Source organism: Dipodomys ordii, unplaced genomic scaffold (genome assembly GCF_000151885.1).
Source record: "Dipodomys ordii isolate 6190 unplaced genomic scaffold, Dord_2.0 Scaffold12, whole genome shotgun sequence".
NCBI lineage: Eukaryota > Metazoa > Chordata > Mammalia > Rodentia > Heteromyidae > Dipodomys > Dipodomys ordii.
The window spans coordinates 12116394-12129798 of NW_012267228.1; the positions used below are offsets into that span (position 1 = coordinate 12116394).

At 42.5% G+C, this 13405-nt stretch overlaps 1 protein-coding gene across 1 annotated transcript in view; it reads left to right on the forward strand.

Annotated features, from left to right (window-relative positions):
* Rybp (RING1 and YY1 binding protein) overlaps window positions 1-9856 on the forward strand; it is a 221047-nt gene extending 211191 nt beyond the window's left edge. The window contains exons 5-7 of the mRNA XM_013010357.1: window positions 5189-5366; window positions 5456-5553; window positions 5866-9856. Coding sequence (XP_012865811.1) covers window positions 5189-5366; window positions 5456-5553; window positions 5866-6118 — 529 coding nt within the window. The 3' untranslated portion in view covers window positions 6119-9856. The remainder of the gene's footprint in view (window positions 1-5188; window positions 5367-5455; window positions 5554-5865) is intronic.
* The last annotated feature ends 3549 nt before the right edge of the window (window positions 9857-13405 follow it).

Below are 13405 nucleotides of genomic sequence, written 5' to 3' on the forward strand. Positions count from 1 at the left end.
GTACTCCAGGGAGAGGAAGTTAGAAGTAAGCCAGACTTATCATTGATGGTTGAAATATTTAAGCTCAGTTTTGGAAAGTAGTGCTGGTGTTCAGTAGGTTTAGAGTGTTTTCAAAGTGTTTCTTTAGTCTGCTGCAGTTATTTTTTTGAAGTTTTGCTAAGAAAATTCCATCTCTGGGGCATTGTACTACAAATTGCCTTCTTCCTATTGTTTCCTTTTTCTTGTTGTACAGCACACTTATACACTGAAATGTTTGGTCAGAGTATCCCTTGGACTCTTTTAAGATTATTAACCCAGGCTGGGAAGGTTGCTTACTGGCTTGCGTAGCGTGCACTAAGCCCTGAGTTCTATTCCTCAGTACCACATAAACAGAAAAAGTGAGAAGTGGTGCTGTGGCTCAAGTGGTAGAGTGCTAACCTTGAGCAAAAGAAGCTCAAGGACAAGTGCCCAAGTCCTGAGTTCAAGCTCCAGGACTGCCAAATAAATAAATCCTAAATAAAAAGATTATTAACCCTAAGGATCTTTGTCTGTCTTGGCTATATCTATAGAAAGTTTCCATATCAGAAATAATATTGGGCTGGGAAGGTGGCTCAGTGGTAGCAGGGGGGGAAAAAAGCCGGAAGTGGTGCTATGTTTCAAATGGTAGAGTGCTAGCCTTGACCTGAAGAGCTGAGGGACAGTGCCCAGGCCCAGAGTTCAGGCCCCATGCACGACTGGACCCCTCCCCCCCAAAAAAAAAATATTTACAGAATGAGCAGATGCAAGTTGTTTTCAGTGATATCACATATCTGCAAATCTCCACTGTAAACTCATAGAATGAATGGGAAAGGAGATTCTTGGAATTATTATGGGAAGTTTTTACTTTTTAGATCTTGCTGAGGCATCTCCAAACTAATATTTTAAGAACCCTTGGACTAAACTTGCCTGTGGCTACCAGATTTATAAAGCACTTGTAGCTCTGTTTATTTATTGAATGTATGTTCTTAAGTGCTTTCACTTTCTGGTGCTCACAGACTGAAGTGTTTTCAGGAGGTGAGAGACATTTCAATGTTGACAACAACCATTTCAAGCCCCAAAAGTTGATCATAATTCTGCCATTAATAAAAGTTAGGGATGCTTGTTTGTTCTGCTGGAGCCTGGTGTGCCTGACAAATTTGTATCTGATGAGACTGAATTCCTGTGTCTTGTTTTATAATTATAACCTGGTGGCTTCCCCGGAGGCATCTTCTTTTTAATAAGGATTTGTTTTGCAGTTCTGGGCTTTTGCTTCCTAGGCAGGTAGGTACTCTAGCACTTCAACCACAACCCCAGCCCAGCATCCTTTTTTAAAAACCCTTTCTAGAAATGAAGGAGGAAAGGTGGCCTCTGCATAATAATGCTACTGTTGCTATTAGACAGCAAAATGTGCTTTTTATGTGCCATAGGCAAAAGATTTGTGTCTCCACTTTCCAGGGCAGACTTCTTGGTTTCTTGAGTGAGGTAAATCTTTCCAGTTGCCTCCCAGTGTCTGAACAACTGTGGAAGACACATTGGCCGCTGGTGAAGTAGTAGTTTGAATGTATTTTTACCAGTAATTATTTTACTGCCTATCTACATGTACTGTAACAGGAGTTGAGTGAACTTTACATGATTTGATCTTGGCTTAGCCCAGTTAAATGTAGCTCGTTCTCCTTCCCAGTAATTTACCTAGGCTCAGTAGCACGGCCTCGAGAGTTGAAAGGCTGTCTTCACTTCAAATCCGATACTCTTTTTACACTAAACTTTTTCTCCCTGTCCCCTGTGAAGATGACAGAAGGGAACAGGTGGGAGAAAGGAGATGGCTTGAACTGTTACGTTTAATAGTTGCAGTCAGATTTGGGAGGATAGTACTTTCTAGTACAGAGCACAGTGGTTCAAATCAGGCATGTAAACTTGTGAGAAGGGTAACCTAGAATTGGATTGACACCCAGTATGGTTGTCCAGTGGCTCATTGTTAAAGTTGAACTGGGGATTTGAGATATTGAAGACAAATGTTTTTGTGGAAGAGGGAAATACTATTTAGTAGAAAAAGAATTGCATATCTAAAGAATTAATACCCCCAAAGTTATGATCTCAGTCAAGTTAAGAGACAGTTGAGTTTTTAAATACCCAGTTTGTAATGGTAGCTGGCTTAAATAAAATCATGAGGACTTTCCTCTCCAGGTCTGGCTTCAAATCATGATTCTCAGATCTCAGCCTCCTGAGTAGCTACCATACTCAGATTTGCTTGATGGTCCCAGGGTAGCATAAGTAGCATTACTTTGTCAAGTGTCTTGAAACGATGCGAGGCTCTCGGACTCAACTTGGTTTGGCCATTCTGGGGCCAGTCTCTCAGTTAATTAACTGAATCTAAAATTACATTCTTTTTACACCTGAGTGTTTAAAGTGTAGCTGTCTGATTTTCCTCTTTAAACTGCTTGGTAGTCTGTGTCGATAGCCTATCTGTTTGTTTACCCAGTGAATGTTTTACTAAATTTACTGTGTTTCTTAGTGATCATTCATTGTCTTTTTCTATGTTGGCCAGATCGTACTTCCTTTATTCTTCCTCTTGAGTGGGGCAGAATGTGTTGGAATAGCTGCTGTTAAAAGAGTAGAAAAAGTGAGATTCTCTGGGTTTGGAGCCAAGGCCCTAGACTCAGTTCATTTCTTCTTTTCCTGGGCGCTTTGATATCTGTGAGCAGCTCCCTACCTCAGTGATATGGAAGTGATGTACTGTTTATTCTGGTAAAACCGTACCATATCCCTGAACTGGTACTGCAGCCCCAGGCTACCTTGAAGCTGTGAAATGGTTAGTAAGCATCTGTCTCTCTCTGCATCCCTTGTCTTGCACCGGGAGATTGTTTTCATATTTCTCATTTGCTAAATTTTGTGAGAATTTTTAAGGAAGTTTGGTTGTTTTCTTTGTCTTAGAATTCTTTATTTTGTTGGTTTTGTTTGGTGGTGGTGGTGGTGGTGGTGGTTTTGTCAGGTGTGGGGCCTTGGCACTGTCCCTAAGCCTCTTTGTGCTTAGGCTAGCACTCTACCCCTTTAAGCCGCAGCACCACTTCCAGTTTTCTGGTGGTTAATTGCAGATGAGTTTCTCCCGGACTTTTTGGCCCAGGCTTCAAACTGCGATCCTCAGATCTCAGCCTCCTGAGTGGCTAGGATTATAAATGGGAGCCACCAGCTCCCAGCTATTGTTGCTTTGTTGTTTTTTGGTATGTGCAGGTAATGATGCTTGAACTTAGGCCTGGATATTCGCCTTTTGCTTTTTTTGATCAGTGTTAGCATTCTGCTACTTGAGTCACAGCTCTGTTTCAGCTTTTTGGTGGCTAATTGAAGATAAGTCTTACAGAGGTTGGTTTCAAACTGATCCTCAAAACTCAGTCTCCTGAGTAGTATTATAGGCGTGAGCCACTGGCCCCCAGCTTCTTTTCTCTCCTCTGCTAGTGCCACTTCCCCTGATAAACCAGACCTGGGATAAGCAGATAGAATCTGAAGGTGACCATGCACTGTGGTATGGCAGCCAGTTTCTCTACCTGAGTGATTTCCCATTTTGTACTTGGCATAGTCTATCTCATTATAAATGTCTAGATGGGATGTCTTTGGAAATTAGTATATCTGTAGTCAGTCCTCTCATACTAGTTCTCACATTTCAGTTATAGTCAGCCATGGTCAAATATTAAGTGGACAACTTCAGTTTACAAGTTTCTAATTGTGCACCTTTCTCTGAGTAGTAGGAAAACAATGCTTTACGGTCCCCTTTCTGTCCTTGCCGAGACACAAACCAACCCTTTGTCCAGCATCCCTCTGCACTGTGAGCCATTTGACCTGTAAACATTTAGGAACCATCTCAGTTGCCCAGTCTGTCCCCATATGACAGTCTTTCAGTTGAGGGGTTCCACACAATCTTTAATTCCCACTACCGGTTGGTGGTCTTTGGAGCACAGGGCCACAGATAAGGAGGGGCTACCACATACAAGTAGGCGTCCCTGTCATCCTTCTCATTTGGGTCTGCGAATGTCCCTGCCTTGTACAAGTGTTCAGTGCCACTTAGAATAGAATCTGTACACAATAGCACTGAGAGCCAGTGTCAGTTGGAGATTGGCACTGACATAATTGTTGGTGGCATAGTCAATGTACCATTTGTCTAAGTTTTTTTTTTCTTCCCATAGTGACTCTTAAGTCTTCACCCCTTGGGAGCTAGTGTGAACCACAGTTACCTTTTGTTGTTGTGTGCTAGTGTGAACCACAGTTACCTTTTGTTGTTGTGTGCTAGTGTGAACCACAGTTACCTTTTGTTGTTGTGTGCTGTCTGTGCCAGTCACAGAGCTACAGGGGAGCAGACCTAGTTGGAATAATTAGATTGAGGAGTGAATGTCACACTTCTAATTTCATTTTCTTTTCAAGGGATTACCAGTGTCCATTTAATAAAATGAGATTAACCCTCTGCAGCAGAAGTATTTGAAAGCTGTCAGTCAGTATAATCTTGACAGTTCAAAAGAAGTGTTCTCAGCATGCTCACAAACTGTCCTGTTGGCTGGGCAGTGTAGGTTTGTGCTGGCACTATTGGAGAAAGAAAGCTTTGTGAACTCACCTATAATGGCAGAGTGATGCTGTGTAATTTGTTTTTAGAGTCTGTGATTGTAGCTCAGTGGTAGAGTGTTCCCCTAGCATTGTGCAAGACTCTGGGTTCTAGCCTCAACTCCCTTTTCTCCTCCTCCTCCTCCCTTCCCCCAAAGGAGTTGCCAGATAATACAATAGAATAATGCTTAAGAAGTTGGAGATCACATAAAACAGTTGGGAAAAAATTTTTCATGTCAGTATTGGTGCTTGAACTCAGGGTTTTAGACTCTTTTTTTTTTTTTTGCCAGTGCTGGGGCTTGAACTCAGGGCCTGAGCACTGCCCCTGAGCTTCTTTTGCTCAAGACTAGAGCACAACTTTTTGGCCAGAACCTAGTACTCTACCACTTGAGCCACACAGCTCTGCTTCTTGCCCTTTGCCCTTGGCTAAGAATCTCATAGACTTTCCTGTCCCAGCTCATTTCAAATTGCTATCCTCAGATCTCAACCTCCTGAGTAGCTGGGATTGTAAGTGTGAGCCACCAGTGCTCTGCAGAAGTTTGAGTTCGGTTTTGTTTGTTTTTTTTTTTAACAACTAATAAACTGTCCTGTATGTTCCACGCTACAGGAAACCTCGGATCAATTCTCAGCTGGTGGCACAACAAGTGGCACAACAGTATGCCACACCACCACCTCCGAAGAAGGAGAAGAAGGAGAAAGTGGAAAAGCAAGACCGAGAGAAACCTGAGAAAGACAAGGAAATCAGTCCTAGTGTTACCAAGAAAAACACCAACAAAAAAACAAAGTAAGTTCCTGGGTAACTAAATATAGTGAAGCACTTTGCATGTGAATCAAATATTAAGTGGCCTTTTTTTTGTCTCTTCTCCCCCCCCCCCCAAAGTCTGATATTCTGAAAGATCCTCCCAGCGAAGCTAACAGTATACAGTCTGCAAATGCTACAACAAAGACCAGTGAAACAAATCACACCTCAAGGTACTTCAGAACTGGAATGAAATACAAAAGGCTATTCTGAATTTCTTATACCTGTGGGTTTGAGGCTGAGGGAGGTGTGGAGGGAAGAGCTACGGGTGGGTATGATGGCCTTTTCTATCACTATGTGACTAAAACAAGACTTGAGAATATTAATAATTCTACATTCCAAAGTTTTAGCTGTCTGTTGAAATCAGCACACTTTTGAGGGCAGCTAGCATGTGTGATCGGCAGTTATATTTATTTTCACAGTGTCTTGAAGTCTTCCTTGTACTGATGATGCAACTTACTTGACTGACCCCCTTGGTGTTTCAGGCCCCGGCTGAAAAACGTGGACAGGAGCACTGCACAGCAGTTGGCAGTAACGGTGGGCAACGTCACCGTCATTATCACAGACTTTAAGGAAAAGACTCGCTCCTCCTCCACATCCTCATCCACAGTGACCTCCAGTGCAGGGTCAGAACAGCAGAACCAGAGCAGCTCGGGGTCAGAGAGCACAGACAAGGGCTCTTCTCGTTCCTCTACGCCAAAGGGCGACATGTCAGCAGTGAATGACGAATCGTTCTGAAATTGCACATGGAATTGTGAAAACTATGAATCAGGGTATGAAATTCGAATCCTCCACCTGCCCATGCTGCTTGCTGCCCTGGAGTCTTCTGTGGACATCGACCTTAGTGATGCTGCCAGGATGATTTCTGCTGGCCTTGGGCATCTGGCCACCAAGGAATTTCGCACCCTGATGATTACTCTTGACACTTTTATGTATTCCATTGTTTTATATGATTTTCCTAACAATCATTTATAATTGGATGTGCTCCTGAATCTACTTTTTATATAAAAAAAATCTGCTGTGCACAATTTTCCATGTACATTACAACTGGTTTTTGTTTGTGTTTTGTTGAGGGGCATTGGGGGGGAGGGAACTTTTATTTATTGTGTTCACAAACTCCATCCGTTCAGCATATCCTCTTAAGTTTAGTTCTTTCTTCAAGTTATACTATGTACTATCAGTTTTGATATAACTATATATAAATATAAAATTATATATATAAAAGGTTATTTGAAACCAATCCATGGCAACGCTGGTGCTTGATACACTGTGAAGTGAATACAACATTGAACAGCTAGCTCTGGGACAATGCCTTCTGTGAACGTGCTGATGTTGAATTCAAGTCAGTCTTACATGAAGGAGGTTCCAGCCCACATGGGAACCTGACTCTCATCTATCTAAAGAGTACTGGACGATATAAAATATATATTTTTAAAACAATGTGATCTCAAATTTAAAGACTGCTCCAGATAGCCTGCATTTGCAATGGATAACTGACAAATCACAAGTGGTTTAATTGGGGAGGGCTTTGATCATTAAGAAGTAACTCAGCTCCAGAATGCCAAGTATTCATGTAAATTATGGTTACATGTTACCATTGCTGTTCCTACATAAGTACTCATGAAAATACAGTGTTCTGTAACTTGAATCCAGTTTCCAGACCACTACTCATGTCTGAGGTAGATCTAGTAATTGTCTGTTTAGGATTACAACAGTCTGAAACTGCGTTTTGGTCTGTGCTGTCCACGGAAGCAGTCCCTGGCTCCCACTTGCCATGTGTCCTCAGGGTGGCGGTGTCTCTATAGACAGTTGGCATTTGTTGGCTTTGCATCCTTCAGACCCTTCCCCACCAAGGCAGTTGTGACGATTCTCCCTTTTTCTCTCTTAATACCTGCCATGGTTCACTTTCCTAAACAGAGCTTGTGGACCACACATCCAGTCCCCACAGGGAGCTCTTCAGTGTCTGGAGCCCTTTCTCAGTCCTTGGCTGTGGGAAGGACTGCAGGAGTGATGACATGGCTGCCTTGCGGGAAAAGCTTACTTACAGGGGATCTTTGTCTTCCTCGACAGACAGACAGACAGACACACAGCTTGAGTAAATGCTCTGTGAAGTTTATCTCCTTTCACTATCTTAACAAAAAATAAATAAATCACCACTAATACAATTCCACCCTTCCTCCTTTTAAAAAACAACAAAAAAACCTGTTTTCTTTTGCTTTTATTTGTATTTGGGGTCTATTGTATTTGACTCTTTACATCCACTGAGTTTGTAGTATATCACGGTCATTTCCAGCATGAGAACTTGGTGTTAACTGTCCTTTATCTAATCATACTTTAAGGACTCACGGGAGGGCATATAATGTAACAAAACACCGCATTTTGGTGTTAAGAACCTGAATTGCTTATTAATAACTGATTTCTGACTGTGGAGGCAACATGTTAAAAATTAACAGCTTGAATTGAGTAGCCAACAAGGAAAGGTTCCTTTCACATTTACATTAAAACTATTCTGTAATCACTAATGTACCATAACTTAAATTCTGTGCTCAAAGGTATAGATTATAAAGCAGTGCCATTTGTTGCTGTGATCCTATTCTCAAATGCATGGACAATGTTCCCCTCTTTTTAAAATAATGCTTGTATCTGGGATGCAAGCTGTGCTTATCTTTTTAAATACCTTTTTAAAGTATTTATTAATGAACCAAAGGAAATCAGGTGCTTTCTGTAAGCATCCGAATATATAATACATAGTGATTTGACTATGAATTTTAAATCCACATTTTAATATTAGTGTGATATTGCAAAGACATTCCTTCTAAAGTTTTAATATTCCTTTTATTAAGGGTCTCAGGGAGGGTAAATTAGTCAGCCATATTTATTTTCCAGAGGTGTAAGGAATTGCTAAGTTTTTAAATTAACTTTTTAAAAAAAAATTTAAAATGCCACCAAACTCATGGGTTGCACTGCTATTTGAACCAATAAGTGTTGGTATGCACTTTGTTCAGAAACACTGTGTACTTTTTCAAAATTAGTTTCATGTAAAGTGATTGGACCCCCTAGACTAGTGGAAAAAGCTGATTAACCAGCTACTCATAGGCTGCTAATTAATTCATTGCCAGTGTCTTGGGTTTTCAGTTTGCCTCCGTGAAAAAAAAAATCAAAAGAATGGGGAGAGGGGATAGCAGGGAGGGTTTCTTCAGAAGAGTGGGGTGGATTTGCCATTTGGGTAGAAGTTGCAGCTGAGTGGGGGTTATCTGTGTAATCAGGTGGTACAGGGCCAGCCCTTCCACTGCTCTCTGTGTGCTGTTGGGATGGAGAGGTGATAGGAACTTCAGGCTTTTTAATTTCTGCAATTGATGACATCCCTCAGGCATGTATTCTGGAAATGGAATTTTAACTTCCTGCATTTGCAGTTAGCGCTACAATTAGTAGGCAGTGCGTTAAAACACTAGTGTAGATTATGAAGATAAACATGAAGAGAGGACCAGAAATACTTGGTATTCAGTGGTACAGAAAGCAGGTTTGAAAAGAACACACACAAAAACAAAAAACAAAAGCACAGTGTTACGCTCAATTTTCCATTTGTTTTATTTAGTACACGTGTGATGTTTCACACTTGTATGCAGACACATACAGAGCTTACCTAGCTTGCTCTGCTTGAGTCATGCAGTTGGGGAAAATAAAGACATCTTAACACCCACAGAATATTTTAATCCAAACCTTTCCGTTTCAATATGGATATATAAAAACATTGGCAGAAGCTTCTGTGAGTTTAGTTCCTCTAAGACGTTTCACCTGCCTTATCAAGACCATGCTCAGTCTACTTTTTTAAGCTACCGTATCTTAAATTATTGAAAATTTATTAATTGCTGAATATATAATAACCTTTGCTTGTATGTAACCGGAAATGGTTTAAGAGCCAACATTTAGAGTATGACAATGGAGCTGAACAGTTTTAATGCGCAAGCAGTTCTGTTCTTGTGTAAGACTCGTAACCTTAATTTACTGTGTAAAGATGGTTACATTATTTCCTTAGCTTTGTTTGTTGGAGACAAATAGAGAATGCTTGTTAAGTATGTCAAAACATAATCTTATCTTGTGAATTTTCGTTAATGTATTATACGAGCTCTATTTTCCATTTGCCCAGAAAGACAGCTTGTATAACGCTTTTGGAAGTTTCTGCTCCGTAACGTCTTTAGAGCTGACAGTCGGTTAGGTTTGTTTTCTCTTCATGCTAAAGTGTCAGTTGGTGGTTTTGTGAACTGGTCAGAAATTCACAGGTCTTAAATGTTTTGGGGAAATTTATATTGGACACTGCTCTTTGTCTAGCAAATAAAAGATGTTAATATATTCCTGTTACTGGCATGTGCACGACTATGTTATTAGAAGCCACTTTATCATTTTCCTGCTTTAAATAGAAATGTCTATTTATGAATTCTGCTTGTAGTTTTTTCACAAATAAAATAGTAAAATTTACATTGGAAATCTGTATTTTCATGTTGTGTAGATCCCAGCCTTAAGGAAAAGTTCTTTTGCAAACCTGGATTTTCTTCACTTATGGAGTGTTTCCAGTGTTGATAGGAAGCCCATTTTCTTTTTGACAGCTTGAGTTGCTTATCGGAAGCTGGATGTCTTAGGATGGGCCTCAGAGGTGTAGCAGACTCTATGCCAAAGTGTGAAAGTCCCCGGGTGTGCAGCGATGTGAGGAGAAGAAGTGGAGATACATGCCTTTTGGTGTTAGAACTCTTGGGTTCTAGCCAGGAGCAGCTAGGTTAGCGAGGACTCGGGGGTACCACAGGGCAGTGCCACAAGGCTGCTATAGTGTGCCTGCTGTGAGGGTTCTAACACTTGGCACTGGCCACCCACTTTCTCTTCATGATTCAGTCCCTACCACTTTGTCTCAGCTCTGTACCTGAGCTTGAACCGAAGAGAGGAGAACGTGCACTTTACCTGAGAGTCTATCCTGTTAAAAAGATGTTTTCAGTATAGCGTTGCGACAAAAGTGTGGCTCCTGGAAGAGTGGAAGGGCAGGTTTTAAGCAGCTTTGCTGGTGTTTTCCTGCCGGTGATATATAGGCTCACAGGCTGCCTGTGACCATCCCTGCTGGTTGGAGGATCATTGTGGGGTGGTGTGCCCATTGCTGGTGAGTATGGAGCTTCTGCTCTCACAAGGTGTGGGTGTGCAAAGGTGTCTTAGAAAGAGGGCCGGCCTTCCAGTTGTACAGGTTGGAAGGGAAGGGAAGACTATTCTTAGTCCTTCCCTGAATTACGTCCTGGATGCCAGACCTGCAGACTGTCGGCTGAGGAACGTGCTAAGAGGCATAGACAAATGGCAGCTCTTTGGGCAAGGCAGAGAACTGAAGCAGTCCCCTGCCCCTGAGTCATCCTGTCCTGATCTCAGCAGCCCTCCCATGCCTGAAAATCAGCAGGGACAGGTCTAGATAACTGGAATGAGGTCTGATTTGCTAATCGCTTTAAGAAGCCAGCGCCAGACTTGGATGGCATTTGATTAGTGAATCCTGCCATGACATGTGTTCTAGAGAGAACCTAGCACAATCTGGAAATGAGAGGAACCTGCAGTGAAGGTAGACATGCAAGTATTTGGTTAGCCTGGTAAGAATCCCTCACTCAGAGCTTAATCAGAAGGTTGGGTGAAGACTCTGTAAGGCATCTAGGTCATAAGCCTGCAATTCTCCCTAATTATGCATCCAAGGCTCTCCTAAAAACAAGCCGTGAATGTGGAGGGAAGAACAAACTTGGCCTGGCCCTTTCCTCCCAGGCGCCAATAGCCATAATTAGCCCATGCTTCCTTGAGGTCCTGCCCAGGACAGAACCTACCCAAAGCAATGCCTTATGGACTCAGGGCATCCAGGGATCCAAGGAGACCAGCTGAGAGGCTTGGAGCCATAGGCAGGAAGAAACCAAAATATCTAGGCCCTCAGTCCAAACAGTTCAGCTTCCTGGAGGAAAGAGGAGTTCCCAGGCCTCCGCTGCCTGTGGAATAGACGAATGCTGAGTTTTGTCACCTTCAACTGCAAATAACAGCAAGACACTGCACAACTGAGACCTGGAAGCAACAAGGTAAGGACTTGGGGTTCAGAGTTGGGTGACACCCTGGCCTTCACTGGCCTGGGTGGCCTTGGTCAAGTCAGCCACCCAGACTCATTGTCCTTATCACCTGGATAGACCAGGAGTCTGGTCAGACTCCCCACCAAGTGTGGGACCATGCCCCAGAAGGTGGATGTGTTATTAATAACAGGAGCAAACTCTCAGAAGGCTTTGAGATCTGAGGATTTGTGTTCTGAGCCAGCCCAGGGGACAATCTCCAATTAACCAGCCAAAAAGGCAAAAGTGTGTGACTCAAGCAGTAGAGCTGGGAAATGGCAAATCAAGAGTGAGGCCCTGAGTTCAAGCCCCAGTAATAGCCCCAATAATAATAGCCCCAATAAATCATAAATAAGAAAAAAATAACTAGAACAGTTGTTTCACGATTGCTTAACCACCACCATGCTTTAAATAAATAAAAAAATTGGCATGCTATCGAGATGTCACGCCTGTAATCTTAGCAACTCAGGAGGCTGAGATCTAAGGACTACAGTTTGAAGCCAGCCCAGACAGGAAAGTCCATGGGATGCTTATCTCCAGTAAACTACTCAAAGTCAGAAGTGGAGCTGTGGCTCAAGTGGTAGAGCTCTAGCCTTGAGCAGAAGCAGCTCGGGGATAGCACCCACCCACGCCCTGAGTTCAAGCCCCAGGACTGGCATGCACATACACAAAGGAGGTATTAGGATTTAATCACAGGACTTAGCTTTCTAGGCTGGCACTCTACCACTTGAGCTACACGTCTAGCCTCGATTTCTGTTGTTTTTGTTTTGAACTCCTGGCTTGAAGGGAGGGGAAGGCTGTTTTGCCCTCCGCTGAATTCTGTCCTGGATGCCAGACCTGCAGACTGTGGGCTGAGGAACTTGTGAAGAGGCACAGCACCACTTCCGTTTTTCTGGTGGTTTATTGGAGATAAGAGTCTCACAGACTTTCCTGCCCTGGCTGGATTTGAACCGCAATCCTCAGATCTCAGCCTCCTGAGGAGCTAGGATGACAGACTTGAGCCACCGGCACCCTGCTGTTGGCATTATTTTTTATGTAGAGTCTTATGAACTTTTCTGGCCCAGGTAGCCTAGAACCTGGGCTCTTTTATTCTCAACCTCTGGAATAGCTAAGATAACAGGTATGAGCCACCAACACCCAGCTAATCTCTTAGTATTTTTCTTGGTCCAGAGACAGGAGCAGTTGCTAAAAAGCCACATGTAAGTAAAAAGTCCAGTGATACTTTTGACAGTTGCTTGGTATGTCTCTGTCTACAGTGTTAAAAATGAGTATGACTTTGCTTTTCATTGTTAAAAGTCTATTTTTAATGTTGTCGTTTGTATTGTTGTTGTACTCTCTCTTGGCTCTCATTCATGGCTGGCACTCAACCACTTGAGTTACACTTCCATTTCCAGCTCTTCGCTGGTTAATTTCATAAAAGGCTAGGATTTGTTTGCCCAGGCTGACTTGGAATCTCAGATCTCAGCCTCCTCAGTAGCTAGGATGACAGTAGGTACTAGTCACCAACATCCAGAATTTTATACGTTTTAAAATTGTTGAACAATGTTGCAAAAATAATACTTGCATAAAAAATCATATAAAATTGAAATGTCAAGTGTCTACAAATAAAGTTTTATTGGAACACAGGGATCATTCACATATCAAAAACTCAGAGAAGTCCTGCGGGAAAGAGACTTATTTAACATTCTTCACTCAGGTATTTTTTTTGGGGGGGGGTCCGGTCGTGGGGCCTGAACTCTGGGCCTGGGCACTGTCCCTCAGCTCTTCAGGCTAGCGCTCTACCACTTGAGCCACGGCGCCACTTCCGGCTTTTTTCTTTTTGCTTATGTGGTGCTGAGGAATCGAACCCAGGGCCTCCAGCATGCAAGGCAAGCGCTCTACCACTGAGCCACCTTTCCAGCCCCTCAGGTATGTTTTAAAA